This window comes from Schistocerca nitens, chromosome 3 (assembly GCF_023898315.1).
Source record: "Schistocerca nitens isolate TAMUIC-IGC-003100 chromosome 3, iqSchNite1.1, whole genome shotgun sequence".
In the NCBI taxonomy this organism is placed as follows: Eukaryota; Metazoa; Arthropoda; class Insecta; order Orthoptera; family Acrididae; genus Schistocerca; species Schistocerca nitens.
The window spans coordinates 622,131,297-622,150,005 of record NC_064616.1 but is presented as its reverse complement, the minus strand read 5'-3'; the positions used below and the strand labels follow the sequence as shown (position 1 = coordinate 622,150,005).

General features: G+C 38.8%; 1 protein-coding gene across 1 annotated transcript in view; it reads right to left on the bottom strand.

Moving 5' to 3' along the window:
• LOC126248565 (histone-lysine N-methyltransferase SMYD3) overlaps positions 1-18,475 on the bottom strand; it is a 112,027-nt gene extending 93,552 nt beyond the window's left edge. The window contains exons 1-3 of the mRNA XM_049949660.1: positions 17,973-18,475; positions 3,422-3,593; positions 3,272-3,341 (exon numbers count right to left, since the gene is read on the bottom strand). Of these exons, the coding sequence (XP_049805617.1) occupies positions 3,272-3,341; positions 3,422-3,593; positions 17,973-18,142 (412 nt within the window). The 5' untranslated portion in view covers positions 18,143-18,475. The remainder of the gene's footprint in view (positions 1-3,271; positions 3,342-3,421; positions 3,594-17,972) is intronic.
• Positions 18,476-18,709: the final 234 nt, after the last annotated feature.

Sequence of the window (18,709 nt, the reverse complement as noted above, 5' to 3'; positions counted from 1 at the left end):
GGTGCTACAGTGATTATCAAATCGACGTTTATTTGTCTGGCTTTCACTGCCATCATACCAGGCCATAACCAAAATCTGGATGTGCTACATTGTTTGGACTTTGCTTGTTTACGCACCAGGTATGTTATGCTATGCTGGGCTAGAACACATCTACTGCCTTGGTATTCCTATGGCTCTTGCTTTCTTGTTTTTATATTCTGTGCAGTCTTGAGTTTGGATCCATAATCAAGTAACTGCCCAGCATTCTTTTGTGTTGTGTGCTACAATAATAACCAATAAATTGTGGTCACAGTTAACATCTGTCCCTGGAAACATCTTACAGTTTAAAATCTGGTTCTGAAATCTCTGTCTTACCATTACGTAATCAATATGGAACCATCTGGTACCTCCATGTCTCTTTCACACGGACAACTTTCATGAGTCTTAAATCAAGTGTTAGTCATGATTAAATTATGCTCTGAACAAAATTCTACCAGACGGCTTCCTCTTTCATTCATTTCCCCCAGTCCACAATTACCTACGATTTTTCCATCTCCTCCTCTTCATACTATCAAAACCCCATTAAAATTAAATATTCCTCTCCCCTAACCACCTGACTCATTTCTTTTATCTCAACACACATTGTTTCCAAACTCTTCATCATCTACATAACTAGTTGCCATATTAACTTGTACTACTGTGGTGGATGTTGGCTTCATGTCCATCTTGGCTACAATAATGTGTTCACTATGCTGTTCATGGTAGGTTACCCGCATCATTGCACAAAGGCAGTCAGTTAGCTTCAGGTACTGATGTCTAGCATTTCATGATGAGGTACATATACAAAGTGGTACTCTGAATGTTGATATAAATTTAGACAATATTGTCCATGGAGTACAGCGACCTGGTGCTATATTTAGCTTAAAATCAACAGTTGAGATTTCAATAATATTTGTTTATTTACCAGTTTTGGCTTATGTTAAAGCCATCTTCAAAATTTTCAGCCCCATATCACTGGTGCTGGCAGCTCCTCGGTTTTCTTGTGATACCATGATCATACTGAGGATGGCTTTAACATAATCCGAAACCAGCAAATAAACAAATATTATTGTGATCTCGACTGCTGATTTTAACCTGAAGTATACTAATATCTGATTTTGGGTTGTTGGGATCAATTTCAACCAAATTTGGCACAGAAACAGAATTTCTCATGAGTATCAGCACTGTTGGATTTATAACCATGGCACAGAAACAGAATTCCTCATGAGTATCAGCACTGTTGGATTTATAACCATGGCACAGAAACAGAATTCCTCATGAGTATCAGCACTGTGGGATTTATAGCCACCTAGTTCCAATTGGAGTGGAGATACAAGCAAAAACGTGTTTTTTCCATCCCTTGGCATATAGGTTGCCCTGCACAACAGGCATGTTGTGTGGGTACAGTATTGGCCTGCCAAATCAACCTGCTTTGCAAGGCAGCCTACATGTTAGGGGCAAGAAATGGTTTTCTGGGCCCTGACGTATAGGGTGCCCTGAATAAGAGGTGTGTTCTGGAAGTAGTATTGGCCTGCTTTACTGAACCATATTGCAGGGGCTACACGTGGTGATGAGCGTGGCTGGGAATAGGTTGAGATGGATAGAGGTGATGGACAGAATGAGGGGAAAGAGGAAGTGGACAGAGAATGGGAAGAAAGGGGAGATGCATGTGGCAGGCAGAAGGTGTAGAGGAATGGTAGGCAGGTGGAGATGAAAAGAGAGAGGGGAAGGAAGATACAGTCAGACAGAGGAGGAGGAAGATATGTTCAGAGAGAGGGGTTGGAGGAATGAACAGAGAGAGTGGGAAGGAAGAGACAGAGGTGGGAGGATGAGGTGGACAGAAAGACAGGACGAGGTGGATGTACAAAGGGGGAGATGTATTCAGTATATGTGTTGAACACATACACGGGCAAAGTCATGGAGAAAAGACAAGTTTATATATTAATATGCTGTCTTGAGTCTCATCCTGAAATCGGTCTGGAAAGTCTATCACAAAATATGGAGACAACCTTCTTATTGGTCATGCCACCCATGATGGAGAAAGTTATATGGAGAAATTCTGTGACCAACACTCTCACTTAAATTCAGCACTGCTGTTTGCCACCAGTCTCTTCCCACCAATTGTCAGATGCCTACTACGATGTCCACTTGTACTGGAACCGACAATTTGCATTGATTATTCTCTTGCTGGTTCTTATAATGCTTTTTTTCCACTGTGCTTTATACAATGACTGTGTGCTACATCCCTTAATTTGAGTTGGGTATGATTTTGGAACTTTCATATTTCTCACTAACAATGACCTGGCCCTACTTTGTTTTCAGTATTCCTAGCCAATTGGCTTATCAGCAGGCTCACAGGCAGTTGCAGGTTTCAAGGCTGTTGTTATATTGCAGGTGTGAGATAGGCTGAGCAGCTATAGCTTCTTCTCGGTGTTTCTTTTTCTCTGTTAATAGATGGCATGATTTGTTATATACCATTGGGAAGCTGAGAAATTGATCTATTTAATGGTGTATAATAAACTAGATTTCTTCTGATATTTTGCGAGTTATAAGAAATTGTTTTCAGGTTTTGTTAGGTTTATCCCCACCAATCCCATCAAGAAAATGCCCTCCAGAAATTGTGTACCATGTAAAGCAAGGAAGAAGAAAAGTGAAACACAGTATGAGTGTGAGAAGTGTCTATTGGCATTGCACCTGCCTGTATTTTTACAGGTATACCATATCAATAAAAATTTCTGAAGCTGTATTATATCTACCCATCATCACTTCAATAAATAGTAAGGACAGATTTATAACGAATTCCTATCAAAAAAATTATAATTTTGAGGAAAGTGTGTATGACAAAATATGCTGATTTTCATAAATTTAAATAGTAGATATAGGGTCAACTATGGAGAAAAATATTAGTAAGTCAATGGGTTAGTTATGTGTGTGTGTGTGTCTTGAACTTATCTGAACTGTGAGGAAATAAATAATATTTTGGCAAAGACACAAAATAATAAACAATCATTGTGAAAACACACTCCACTCAGAAGACAGCTGGTTTCTCAAGTGAGGGAAATAATTCAGAAGTACTGGCTTAAATCAGCATAGAGAGAATTTTATTACACTTTCAATTGACTGGCTTTTGCCTTAGTATCCAAAATTATACACTATATATCAGACTTTCATTTTTTTTAAATAAAGTAACCAAACCAGGAAACATTTATGTTTAATTTTAGGCATAGAACATTTTACAGAATATTCTACTCACGTGACATCAAATCTCTGAATTTACGGTACGTATTGTCTGAGTAAAATCCCATTTCCTGATCCGCTCCTCTCTGAAAATTTGTAAACCCAGAGTTATAAAATAACAGTGGACAGAAAAGGTTTTCATTGAAATAATACCATTAGTACTAACCTGTAATTTAAATATAATTCTTGCAACAAGCATGGCAGCATCTGGCACAACACGGGGTGAAATTTTTTTTAGCAAGTGGCATTCATACTTGTGGTCAAGCCAAGCAGATTTTTGACACTCACGGCCACAGTAATAACAGAATTGACAACCAGAACATCTTGATAGTTTACCACTGGAATGAGAAATTAATCTGTTGATGTCAAACAGACAAAACTAAATAGTATGCAAAATTTGTGCATTTGTCAAGATCAGCATAAACTTATGAATTAGCCCTTTCCTCCTCTCTTTCTTCTCTTGATATTAGGGTCATTGCATACGAAACTCTAGCACTAAGACGAAGCCCGTGGGACATGGATGTGTTGCAACCTAAAGGGACCACTGCACCTTTTACACGAAGTGATAAAGGATAGTTCATACATTCTTAATATTCAGATCAGATGTGAATTCCACTTGCTTCCACATACAATTCAACGCCCATAACCAATGCACCCCATAACACAGTCACACCAAAAGTGTTTTTACTTTACAACTAAACAACTAGCCACTTAGATTCTGTTGTAATCTCTGTCAGTTCTGGTTTGCAACATCAACATTTCAGGCACAACTGGCACAAGTTCATTTTTGCTGAGATTCAACTTTTGTTTGGGTGTGATGCAGTAACTGACAACCTTTTTACTGTACCAACACTTAACTCACCGGTTTGGGCTGGTATCACGAGTCTTACAAATTTATGTTTTAATGGTAAAAAGGAAACTTGTGAAAATCAGTCTGAACTTAAACACAAACACCTCTTACTAATGTTCTGTCTTTGACACCTTACACTCTCTGATGACTTTTCTTCAAATTTGGCTTCCATCCTCCTCATACAAAGTGGGTTTTGAGTGCCTACTCTCACCTTGTTCTAAATAATACTTAGTCACATGACTCAGTTCATTAGCTGCAAGGCTGAAACAGCAAATTCTGTTTCTGCTTCTGTACTAAGTCAATTTTTACCTTGAGAAACTTCAAACCTCGTACAAGACACAAATTGGCTAAAGTACAATGAATGTTTCTGTGGAGAAGCTGTAATAAGAGTCACCACCTAAATCTTTATCATCAAACAAACAAAAAATTTTTACCCCCTCTCATTCCATCTGCTATACTATTCATTACACTTGTTTCAAAAACTGTCCTTGTAGTTTATAGACAAAGTTCATCCTCTGCCATACGAGCTGTAGGAACATAAACCTGGTTGTAAACTATGGCACTGCTTCATCTAACTGCTAATTTATTGATAGTTTCATTGACTGCAACAACAGCACATTTATTTTGGGTTCCACTGAATCACTGCCACATGTTCATATGACAGTAAACAATCTTCTTTGAAATGCTAATTGAATATGATACACTCCTGGAAATTGAAATAAGAACACCGTGAATTCATTGTCCCAGGAAGGGGAAACTTTATTGACACATTCCTGGGGTCAGATACATCACATGATCACACTGACAGAACCACAGGCACATAGACACAGGCAACAGAGCATGCACAATGTCGGCACTAGTACAGTGTATATCCACCTTTCGCAGCAATGCAGGCTGCTATTCTCCCATGGAGACAGTCGTAGAGATGCTGGATGTAGTCCTGTGGAACGGCTTGCCATGCCATTTCCACCTGGCGCCTCAGTTGGACCAGCGTTCGTGCTGGACGTGCAGACCGCGTGAGACGACGCTTCATCCAGTCCCAAACATGCTCAATGGGGGACAGATCCGGAGATCTTGCTGGCCAGGGTAGTTGACTTACACCTTCTAGAGCACGTTGGGTGGCACGGGATACATGCGGACGTGCATTGTCCTGTTGGAACAGCAAGTTCCCTTGCTGGTCTAGGAATGGTAGAACGATGGGTTCGATGACGGTTTGGATGTACCGTGCACTATTCAGTGCCCCTCGACGATCACCAGTGGTGTACGGCCAGTGTAGGAGATCGCTCCCCACACCATGATGCCGGGTGTTGGCCCTGTGTGCCTCAGTCGTATGCAGTCCTGATTGTGGCGCTCACCTGCACGGCGCCAAACACGCATACGACCATCATTGGCATCAAGGCAGAAGCGACTCTCATCGCTGAAGACGACATGTCTCCATTCGTCCCTCCATTCACGCCTGTCGCGACACCACTGGAGGCGGGCTGCACGATGTTGGGGCGTGAGCGGAAGATGGCCTAACGGTGTGCGGGACCATAGCCCAGCTTCATGGAGACGGTTGCGAATGGTCCTCGCCGATACCCCAGGAGCAACAGTGTCCCTAATTTGCTGGGAAGTGGCGGTGCGGTCCCCTACGGCACGGCGTAGGATCCTACGGTCTTGGCGTGCATCCGTGCGTCGCTGCGGTCCGGTCCCAGGTCGACGGGCACGTGCACCTTCCGCCGACCACTGGCGACAACATCGATGTACTGTGGAGACCTCACGCCCCACGTGTTGAGCAATTCGACGGTACGTCCACCCGGCCTCCCGCATGCCCACTATACGCCCTCGCTCAAAGTCCGTCAACTGCACATACGGTTCACGTCCACGCTGTCGCGGCATGCTACCAGTGTTAAAGACTGCGATGGAGCTCTGTATGCCACGGCAAACTGGCTGACACTGATGGCGGCGGTGCACAAATGCTGCGTAGCTAGCGCCATTCGACGGCCAACACCGCGGTTCCTGGTGTGTCCGCTGTGCCGTGCGTGTGATCATTGCTTGTACAGCCCTCTCGCAGTGTCCGGAGCAAGTATGGTGGGTGTGACACACCGGTGTCAATGTGTTCTTTTTTCCATTTCCAGGAGTGTAGAATATGATTAAGAAAAGGAAACAATACTTAACATAATAATATAAATGACACCAACAATTTGACTGCATAATATGTCACTTTCAAATTACTTATATACTGCACAGGAAATGGGGAAGGTGCAGTGAGGGAGGGAGGGTGGGTGAAAATCAGTTACACTCTATAATTAAAAACCATCCTGGTGCAATCACAACAAATGATCTAGGAAAACAATATTAAAAAGGAAATTCAGGATGGCTGCATCATGTAACAAGCATGAATTCTCAAAATAGTACCATGGCACTGCCTTCAGTTTTTTGCAGTCAAAATAGGCATTACTAAATGACCTTTAAGGCTCATGCAGAGAACAGGAAGTTCAATGACGAACAAAGTAGCACAACCTGTAAGTAGTTTGTTTGTTTAATAATCTACCATCAGTTGCAATCCATGTTGAGGGAGATCTCTGTGCTGAGCCATGTTCTATTACCGTTTCCAAATGGATTCACTGAAAGCTGAAACTCTTCACGAGTCATGAAACAAACTATTTATATTAAGAAATATTTTATCCTTCACTTTTAAACTACAGCTGTGGAGTAATTTACATTATCACTGTGAAGGAAGTCACAAACAGAAGTTTCCAGAGTGAAAAGTCTTCAACTTTTGTTTGAGAATCAGAGGGTAAACCAGTTCAAAACAGATGATGACCACTGACAGTAAAAGTAATATCATTCAGCTTCTGCTAGCACAATTATACATGATGTGCAGTCTATGGGAGATTCCCCTCAAGTCCAGCCTCTCAATACTCAACCTCAGCTACCTGATTCCCACCACTTCACTGATTATGTCATTATTTGATGGGTGTAGAATATCACACCTAGCACAATTATGAGCAAGATTCTGAATCAGTCTATTAGCTTAAACCAACAACTGATTCCCCTAATATATGATGCCCTCTATTATTTAGTGCCTGATATAAATATGTATCAAAAAGTAGGGGAAGAAGAAAATCTCTATCTGGCACTAATAGCGGTTGAATTTTATTTTAGTTGTATAGGTATGGTACATGTTGTGCAGTACCTTAAGTGAAGTATCAACTAAATCTGCTGTATAACTGTGTTTTATGGCTTTTTAAAATAGGCATGTAATGTCCTGTCAGATGGATAACTTGGCATTTGTGCCCTCATAAAATTCTTTGTCTCATAGGGTTTATTGCCACTGGAAATTGATCCAAATTTGGTGAAGGTCTTTAAGGAGCCCGCCTCTACCTTTTCTAGAGTTATAAAATAAGTAGCTGAATTCAAATGCAGGAGTAATTCACCCGAAGATTATCAATGTGATGGACACACAACTGCAACCATACATATAAACATTGAAATAATGCACAGCATGGTATTGGATGATCAACAGTTAAAGGTGTATGAAACAGCTGATTCCAAAGACATTAGATGAAGGAGCACAGTACATTTTATTTGAATAATCACCAACAAGAAGCCACTGTGTGGGATGGATACCATATTTGGCAGATACGGACCAAAAGCAAATGTGAAAATGAATATCTCAGTAATATTTGGAGTGTTTTAAAAATAAGTCAACAGATGTTGTACATCAATTTGTTACTATGAATGGGATTAAGGCTGCTATTCATTTAAGAAGCGCAACAGCAATAAACCAATAGATGGGAGCCAGTGGCTGTGCACCCAAAAAGATAAGTCAATTTTACCTGCCACAAAGGGCTTGGATGCAAATGGAATCATCCTCCTCAGTTATCTTGGAAGGGGTAAAACTCATAAATACAATCCAAGTCTTTTGGACAGACTAACTGAAAAAAATAAATAAAAAAAATATGAAAAGAAGCTTGGATTGCAAAAGGGGGGGGGGGGGAGGGGGGAATCATTCATAAAGTAAATGTACTGGCATGTAATGGCATTAGTCTCCAGATTTGGAACCATCCGATTTCCACCTATTCTCACATATAAACAAATTTATGGCTAGAAAATTCTTTAATCCAATGCAGAGATTATGGCAGTCACAGGTGGACGATTTGCGGTTCTTCTTGAATTGCATTTTAAGGACAGAATCTAGATGGTGTAAAAGGCTGGACAAAGCACACTGACCTACAAAGTGTCTATGGCAAAAGAATTTTTTTTTTCCTTGAGGGGAAAAAAACCACAGTTTCTCACTTTCAAGTGAAAAAGTTTTCTCCTTGCATGAGTCACTGATTAAAAAGTGGTAGAAGTATAGAACCCCGAAGGACACCTGAATATACAATGCCCAAGCCAAGTAAAGCCCCAATTCATGTCACATGTTAAAATAAAGCTAATTTCTAGCTCCAATTTCTTACAAGAGAGTAGAACCAACTGTAGATTTTAGCTTACACAACACTGCTGTGACTTTCAGCAGCAAAGAGCCTCAGTAAGAAGAAATAAACTGCTTTGTCAACTGGTGAACAATCCCCAAATCCAAACTATTAACAAGAAGTAGTGGTCATGGAAATAAGCTTATATTTTGTAGAATATTGTATTTTCACAATTGTTAAGAATATAGGTGACGATATTAACCTGTAAAAGTAAGCTTCGATCTGTTGCTTCCTCCTAATGCAAAAGTATACAACTGCATAACCTGCCACATTAAATACTTGCTAGTCTGTTGTTGTACTAAGTCAGTCACATGAAAAAATCAAGTTTGACATAAGGGTATTTGTATCTTTATCAGTAATGAAACACGAATGGTCCCACTCAATCACTTCTATTTAACACATCTATGGTGTGAAAAGTCATTTTGGTGTTGTAGTTTCCAGTCTGAAGACTGGTTTGATGCAGCTCTTCATGCTAGTCTATTGTGTGAAAGCCTCTTTGTCTCTTCATAATTACTGCAACTGACAACAATTTGAATCTGTTAGTGTAGTTGAGCATTTGTCTCCCTCAGTGATTTTTATCCCCCCATCCTTTTCTCGCCAAACTGATGATTCCTTGATGTCTCGTGATGTGTCCTATTAACCAATCTTTTCTTTTAGTCAAGTTGTGTCATGAATTTCTTCTCTCTCCAGTTTGATTCTGTACCTCCTCATTAGTTATTCAGTTTACCCATCTAATATTTGGCATTCTTCTGCAGCACATTTCTAAAGCTTATATTGTCTACCTGTCCAAACTATTTATAATACAAGTTTCACTTTTGTACAAAGTTCCACTCCTTATAAACAGCTTCCTAACACTTAAATTTTTCTTGCCTACAGCATTACCAGTTAAATTTGTATTTCATATATTTTTTCAAGTGTACTTTTTTTACTGTTGCCAGTCTACATTTCACATCCTCTCTATTTCGGCTATCATCATTTATTATGCTCCCCAAATAGTAAAACTCATCTAACCACTTTTAATGTTTCATTTACTAATTTTACTGGCTTCAGCATCACTTAATTTTAATTTGACTAAATTCCATTACCCTTTGTTTTACCATCATTGATGCTCATATTATAACCTCTTTCCAAGATGCTAGCAATGCAATTCAACTGATCTTCAGAGTCACTTGCCATTTCTGATGGAATTGTAATGTCACTAGGAAATCTCAAAGTTTTTATTTCTTCTTTTTGAACTGCAATACCATTTACAAATTTCTCCTTGGCTTCCTTTACAGCTAGCTCAATGTGCAGATTGAACAACATTAAAATAGGCTACAACCCTGTCCGTATTCCCTTCTCACCTAGATACTGCCTTCTCCTGCCCTTGGGGTCTTACAGCTATTTTCTAGTTTCTGTACAAGTTGTACATAATCCTTCACTCCTTCTTCTTAATTTTCTTCTGTGAATCATGTAAACTTTGTCATGTGTGTTATCAAAGTTTAACTGTTTATGTATCACATCCTCTGAAGCAGAACTTGGTGACCAGACCAGCGTTTGCCCAAGTGAGCTTGGTGAACTGCCTAAAAACCTCACTCCAATTGGCCAGTGTACAAACCCACTGTTACTAATCTTCTGCACAGATTTCATCTGGGCCTAGATCCCTTTCCTGTCTTGCAAGCCTGTGCACTGCACCTTACAGTGTAAGAACAGGTCTGTAGATAGTTTTTCATTTCATGTAATTTATGTCTGCTACCGTCAGAATTTCGATGGCTGTATTCCAGTCAAATGTGTGACTCAGTTAAGTACCAGCCTACAGATCCTAAGATCTCAGGTACAAGCTCCAGTTAGTTCTCGGATTTTTATCTGTCTGTTAATGTTTGTAAATGTAAAAATGCCTAGTTGCACTGTGCTTCAAAGTCCACATAAAGCAGTATATCACCCAACAACTGAGTGGCTAAGTCAGTTATAATGTCAGAGGAAGGAAAGAGCATACTTTCTTCAGTAATACAGTGCCTAGTAATGCACTATGGCATTCAAATGAACTTCGAAGTTGATGACAGCTTTACCTTATTCTAGCCAACATTGTCAAAAGCTTTCTCTAAAGTGATCTCAGGGAAGATCAGTTTGGGTTCCACAGAAATGCAAGGTCACTATTGCTTTGATGCTCTAGTCTTCTGTAAGGAATGTGTGTCAGAATTTTGCAACAACAAATTAATAAACTAATGGTTCAGTAATATTCTCACCTACCAGCATCCATCTTCTATGGACTTGGAATTATTACATTATTCTTGAAGTCAGAGTATTTCACCTGTTTTAGATAACCTGCATAGCAAGTAGAATTTAATCATGAACTCCCACAGTTCTCAGTAACTATGAGGGTAAGTCATTCACTCTAGGTGTCTTCTTCTGACTTAGGTTTTTCGCTTCTCTCTCAAGTTCTTCTCCAAATGTCATACTTCTCATTTCATCTTCATCAACTTCCTCTTCCCTTTCCACAATATTATCTTCAAGTTTGTTACCTCCGTACAACCCTTCTATATGTTCCTTTCAGCCTTGCCTCGTTTGCTTAGTACTGACTTGCCATCTGTGTTGTTAACATTCATACATGTACTTCTCTTTTCTGCAAAGGTGTGTGTAATTTTTCTGTTGGTGACATCTATCTTTCCCATAGTAACGCATTCTTCTACAGATTTGTATTTCTCCTCTGGCCGTTTCTGCTTTGCTATTTTGCACTTTCTGTAAGTGTCATTTTTAGATCATTGCTGCATTTTAAATTTTTTTTTTTTTATTTTCTCTTTCATCAGTTTAATCCAATATCTTATGTGTTATCCTACTCCGTCTACTTGACCCACTGCTACCTTCATTAGTCCATCTCTAAATGCTATCCAAGCATTTTCTACAGTGTTCTTTATCCCATTTGTCAACTACTGGCTAACGATCCCTTAAAAAAACTCTGGACATCTGGTTCTTTTAACTTATACAGATCCCATGTCCTTAATTTCTACCTTTTCAGAATTTCTTTAGTTTTAATATGCAGTTTGTAACCAATAAATTGTGGCCAGTGTCAACATCTGCACATGGAAATGATTTTCGGTTGAAAATCTGGTTTCAGAATCTCTGTCCTTACTATTACTCAATAAATTTGAAATCCAGTGTATCCTGATCTCCAAGGATACAACCTTCATTCATGACTCTTAAACAAAGTGTTAGCAATGATTACCTTGCGTTTTGTCAAAATTCTACCAGTGGGTTTCCATTTCATTCTCTTCTCCCTGTCCATGTTCTCCTACACTTTTCCCTGTCATGCTACTAAATTTCAGTGACCCAACACAATCACATTTTTGTCCTCCTTTAACTGAATAATTTATTTTATCTCATCATACATTCTTTCAGTCTCTTCCTCATCTGAGGAGCTAATAGGCATATAACCACACTCTACTGTAGTGGAGGTTGGCTTTTGTATCTGTCTTGGCTATGATAATGGATTCACTATGCTGTTTCAGCTGCTCGCCAGAATTCCTATTTTCTTGTGCATTATTAGACTTACTTCTTCATTGACCCTATTTGGTTCTGTTGATAGTCCTGCTCTCATCTGCCACCACAATTCACTAATTCCCACTATAGCTAACTTCAACTCATCCATTTCTCTTTTTAAATTCTCTAACCAACCAACTTACCTACTGGCTTAAAGGATCTAACAATTCACACTATGACCCTTAAAATATCATTTTGTTTTTCCTGATAACATCATCATCCTGAGGGGTCCCAACCCACAGATCGGAAAAGGGGCTATTATCTCTGGAATATTTTACCCCATAGGATACCATCATCATTAAACCATTTAGTAGTGTTGCAGATCCTTGGGATATATAACAGCAATAGTTTCGCATTGCTTTCAGCTTATCACAGCAAGTTGGCTAGTGCTACAAGGCCAGATCAGTCATTTGTCCAATCCGTTGCCCCTCCAACTACTGAAAAGACTGCTGCCCCTCTTCAGGACAACTGTTAGTCTGGCCGCTCCATATTATTGTGATATTCTTGCATCTGCAGCATGGCTATCTTAATCATTGACATGTGCAAACCACAATGAAAGTTATGTGCCTTTGCTTGTGACTCATCATCAATAGAAGTTGGCTGCATTCTAGCACTCAAATTCTGTGAAAAATGTTGTCCTGTAATTCTGTATTAGCTAATACAGAACATTTAAGTGTCCCTGCCTTGTGAAAGACGAAAAATTCTCTCCCACTTGCCAGTATTTCAATCATTTAAGTTATATTCACCTGTCTCTAATTGCATGGTTACAGTCATCATTTCAGAAAACAACATGCTGGTCTCCAATGCCAACTGAGTACTTCAGCATCAATGCCCTTGTGGATGATGTATAATGCTAGTCTCTCACAGAAGCCAGCTTTTTACTTGTTCAGTGTGGAAATTTGGTTCTTGCTGTAAATTATAATCATGGACATTTTCACTTTCATGGGACAGGCATGGATTTTCAATTTTATATTTTTAATGAATACAATAATCTAATAAACATACACATATGGAATATGGAGAATTCCTGTAGTTCTGAATAATGGTCCCTTTCTTCTTCTTCCCTCCATTATTACTACAATTCTTTCTTTCATCTGAAAAAGTTTTGTAGTTCTACATCTAGACAAGTACTCCACAAACCACCACATAGTATCCAGCAGACAGTACCTTGTACTACAGCTAGTCATTTTCATTGCGACTCCATTCGCAAATACAGCAAGGGAGAAATAAGTGGCTACATGCTTTTGCACAAGCCTTAATTTCTCTTATCTTCGTAGTCCTTACATGGAATGTACATTGGCAGTAGTAGAATCTTTTTGCGATCAGCTTCAAATGCTGTGTCTCTAAATTTTCTCTTAAGTGTTCCACAAAAAAGAACATTTCCTTCCCTCCAAGAATTCCCACTTGAGTTCATGAAGCATCGCCGTAATACTCATGTGTTGACTGAACCTACTGGTAACAAATCTAGCAACCTGCCTCTGAAATGCTTTGATGTTGTCTTTCATTCCAACCTGGTGGAGATCCCAAACACGCAAATAGTGCTCAAGAATGTGTCGTATTAGTGTTCTACACATGGTCTCCTTTACAGATGAACCACACTTCCCTGAAATTATGTTCCTAAGATGATGCTGACCATTCACCTTCCTTAATGCCATCCTTATGTGCTCGTTCCATTTCAGATTGATTTGCAATGCTATGCCTAGATATTTAACCGATCTGACGGTGTGAAGCAGAAAACTACTAATACTGTATTTGAACATCGAGATCATTTTTCCTACTCATCTGTATTATCTTATATTTTCGTATGTTAGAGTGAGGATTCATCACACCAATTAGAAATTTTACCTAAGCCAACTTGTATCCTCCTACAGTCACTCGATGATGGTGCCTTTCTGCACATCACAGCATCATCTGCAATTAGCTGCAGACAGCTGCTCACCCTATTTGTCAGATTATTTTTGTACATTTATCTATTTAGCCATACGTGGACATTTTAAAATGTACGGATGTTGTCAGGTCGGCTGGGGTGACCGAGCAGTTCTCGACGTTACAGTCTGGAACAGCGCGACCATGCCTCGGGCATGGATGTGTGTGATGTCCTTAGGTTAGTTAGGTTTAAGTAGTTCTAAGTTCTATGGGAATGATGACCTTAGAAGTTAAGTCCCATAGTGCTCAGAGCCATTTGAACTGTTTTTGATGTTGTCAGTTTATGTACATTCTTTTATTTATACAATTTGTTGTTACATGTAGTTAAACATTGTGACACATAAGTTATGGAGAATAATCTGTTCTCCAAACACCTATATTGCAGAGCTCAAAAATTAATGTGTTTTGGTCAATTACAACAACAATCTTGGGCAGAGCAAGTCGTATACCAGTGACTTGAGCCCCATTGTCTAATTTATGGAGCATTTTACTTACAGATTCAAAAATTGCAGTATCAGTTCATCAGCTTCCTCTGAAATCACATTCTGCTGTGGAAAGAACTTTATGTTCATACAGTAAATCTAAATGCTCTTTTGGAAAATGTTTTCTGGTATTTTTGAGAAACCACAGAATCGCAATTTCAGTTTCACTTTAATTAAATTAGAACAGTTCCAGCTGATGGAACTGTTCCACAAATGGGTGAATGGTTTAATTATAAAGTCACTACCATTGATAATAATGTAATTTGGGATGCTGTATATAGCCGTAGAATAGTGAGCTTTCAAAATTATAATGATTATTAAAATGTCTCTAATTAGCTGAAAGAAAAGAAAATGGAAGCCGAATTATTGTTTGAGGTGTCTGATAATATGTGACTATTACTGTATGGTCTGAGTCAACTGTCAAATTATATTTGAAAGACATATGTTGACGGTGTACACAATTTCCTTTGGTTTAGTAATTTCTGTGCAGTTATTATGGAATTTGCATTGAAATTTTGTAAACTGTCACTATATGTTTGCTATTTTGCTATGTCCCATAGAGCTTTCATATTGTTATTGGCAGTTGTGATATAATTATTACTTCCCATCTTTCTCTCTTTCATAATTTTTTGAATGTAGTTTATCACTTTCTGATATACTGATAAAAACACCTGTCACTTTGAATTGTTGAGACCTCACAGTGTCTGCATATTTCTGTAGATGATTTCTAAATGTTAGTGGTGAGCCTAGTTAGATTTCTAGCACTGATTTCAATTTTCATTGTTGATGAGAATTGATATATTTCAACCAGGTATAAATATTTTTAAAAAACAAAATTTTTATAATCAGCCCTGTATCTGCACATTTGGTTAAAGCTATGAATTGGATTCCTCCCTCCTCTCTCTGCTTCCGCCCCACAATCTTGATTGCGGCGACAGGCTGATCTGTAGCGCAGCTCGAGGTCTAGATTAAATTGGAAAGTGACAGTTTGGTAGTAAGCTGTCGAAGCCAACAAATGTGGAAGAAAATTTGGCTGTGGTAAGAAACTGACTGGTAGCAAAGCATCATGTTTACATCCACACCATGCTGAAAAATGCAAAGGGGGCCCAATATGTAACTTTTACCATATATTTCATCCTAACAGTTCCTCCTTAGTGGGTACCATAAGTGCTGCATGTTTGTTGGGTGAAATAACTGCGTCTTTTGTTCTTGCTAACTGAATTGCCTAGTTTTGGTTTGTAGAACAATGAAGTGAGTATATTGATATTTCCCTTCTAATACTCAAACTTGTCTGTGTTTAAGAATATATGATCAATAGTGGTGCTAGATAATTTGTTAGTTATGGCTGAAGAATTGGTAGTTGTATGTAAATTACATGTCCCACACGTGACATTCAGTGTTAGCTTGTCTTCAGTTTGTTACATACAGTGCTCAGGTTTCCATCTAGACTTACATATAAACAAATAATACTCGACATGTTCTAGTGCAGATTGTTCAACGATGTGTTGTGATGCTAGATTAGCAATGAATTTTAGTTGGCAGTTTATCTAACAAATGTGCGTTTTCCTACTGAAATATGTCAACCTAAAACAGCATACGGTAACTTTATGGACTATTTTGTTAATTAGTGTTCATTATTGCAAATTATGGATACAGTTACATTTTTTTTACTTGTGGGAATCTATGAACGCAACGGGTATGTTGATTACATAGCACGTTTTATGTTGGTTAGCAGTTATATTCACTTAATGGTGAGAAATAATGCCATGTGGAATAAGTAAGAGCTAATGATAACGGCAACCTGAAGTATACAACTGGAGAAGAAAAAACTTCCGATTTATTCATTTCGGAAGGAATAACATATTCAAAACAACGTGGGGTTAGTAGTAATAGCTACACACAAGAGGCGGCAATGGAAGAAGATGGTTACATGCATGAATGAATTATGCAGCGATGCCTGCTAGACGTTAACAAATAACTCTTCAAATGAATTCAATGGAAACATGCGATAAGCCAAACGACGATTTTTTTGCTCAAACATTTATTTTATATTTCGGCTGTCGTGAGTTCGCTGTTCAGTAAAATCCCTACTTTCTCCGCGAGGGGCGCGAGTCACGGCTAATTCAACAGCAGAAAGCCTTTATGCGTATCGTATTTAAAAATTTCATGAATAACTATTCAAACGTACCAGGTAAGCGTAAACAGAGTTTCGTACATCAATAATGCAATCCTCAAAACAGAGCACGAAATTAATTCCATGGAATTTAAGTTCTGAATTATAGGTATTTTATGCCGGACCAATAAAACAATCAAGCCGCCAGGATTCTTGACGAAAGCGGGCGGACAGATGTGAACATTCCTTCGTTAAAACTCTTCAAGAATTTTAAAAGAAGTTTATGTTCGTTGAAATGAAAAACTCACAAGCTGAGAACAAATACAATAAAGGCCGATTGGCCGTTTCACTTGAGCTTTCATTTTTGTCTCATTTCCGTTCTCATATCTACCATTTGAAATGTTTCATTGCCGAATTTGTAACATACAGCTTCACCAACCCATTGCTGATATTTGAAGCCTAACAAAAGTTTCTTCAACTTTGCAAGAATAATATATAAATATTACATTTCGAGTATCATTCATTGTTGCAGTAATGAACACAACAGGACATTGTGTGATTTTCTCGAATAAGGTGATGCTAAAGTCACACAGTTCTTGATCTGGTGCACTACATATCCTACATAAGCATCATATCAATCATATTTGATTTTGGGTCTATACACAAAGAGGAGCACACACACTTCAGCATTGTTGTATTGCACTGATATTGTTAAGGGCATAAAATGTGACTCATTAGCGAGAACAAAGAAAAATAATAAATTAGATTATCTATAGTGCCTCTGAAGGCTTCAATGCATGAGCTGGCATTAGAATTAGTATCTGTATTGAGGAACGAAGGAGAAATCTGTGCAACAAACAACAAAACAGTGGAAAGAGGGGGGGGGGGGGGGGGGAACAGGTCAAATACATGTTCTGAAACAAGTGTTCCAGAAGATGACAGTGATGCGATGAATAAAAGATGATGTAGTGTTTGTGTGCATAATAATTGTTTGTTAGTTTATAATTCTCTCAAGTCATTGAAATTAAATGTATTAGTAATAGTAATGGCTCACGTTAAGCATCCTTGTCATTAAATCTAAAAACCGACGTGCTTACACGTTCTCATGTGAATGGAAATGTTCAGTTATGGTATAATGAGCAGAGTAATTCACCGAAGCTTTGTCTTCCTGTAGTATAATAACGTAGATTGAATAATAAATACCACAAAAAATGTCAGAGCTTGAATTCAATAAAATATCATAAAGCACATACAGAAAAATTACTTATGCATTCTAATTTCTTTTTCTTCCACGAATGCTATCAATCATCAGATGACAAAAAATTGAAGACTTTGAATCGTTTAGGTTATGTCTGGAAGGGACCAGTACTCACGTTTTCAGACAGAAGGCACATCTTTCTGCTCGTAAGGAACTCTTCAGAACGAAAGCAAACGGTTTTTCTATAAGTAGCACAGACCCACTTCTTATCTCACGCAGGCAATCTTTACCACTTTTCTGAGTCATTGAATATTCAACATTATTCGGAAACATATTTCTGAGCATGTTTACTTTAGAGCTAGGTGTATTCACAGGTAATGCTGTGTGCGTTATCTTCGACTCAATAAGCAGCTAAAAACATAAATATACTATGTCACTGTAAATATAGGAGTGCCTCCCCCTGTTTCAGCTAAAATTGTCTGTAACCGGCATAGCGTTATATTCAACTATTCGTCAAAAATTTTGATATTGCATTCCACTCATGTCTCATATTACGGGCTACTGAATACTGTGCCTTCGGGGGCATTCCCATATCAACAGTTTTCACTCACATAAAGAAGTAAACAACTATTATTACAGCTTGTAACACCTCTCTCTCTCTCTCTCTCTCTCTCTCTCCCCGCCAGCCACGTGTTGTGGGCAGAAGTGGGGAGCGGAGGAAACGCCTGGTGGGGATTCAAAGCGGCCAGCGGAGAGGAGAGGGGTAAAGATGCTCCATCCCACTCTAGCTTTGTTTTCAGTGAGGCGGAAGCTGGAGCGGCGGGAGAAGCAAGTTCTATTATGTGTCGACTGAACAGAGTTAATATTAGGATGTCTGGATATGTGACTAGCGCTACCAACGGGAAACGGGAA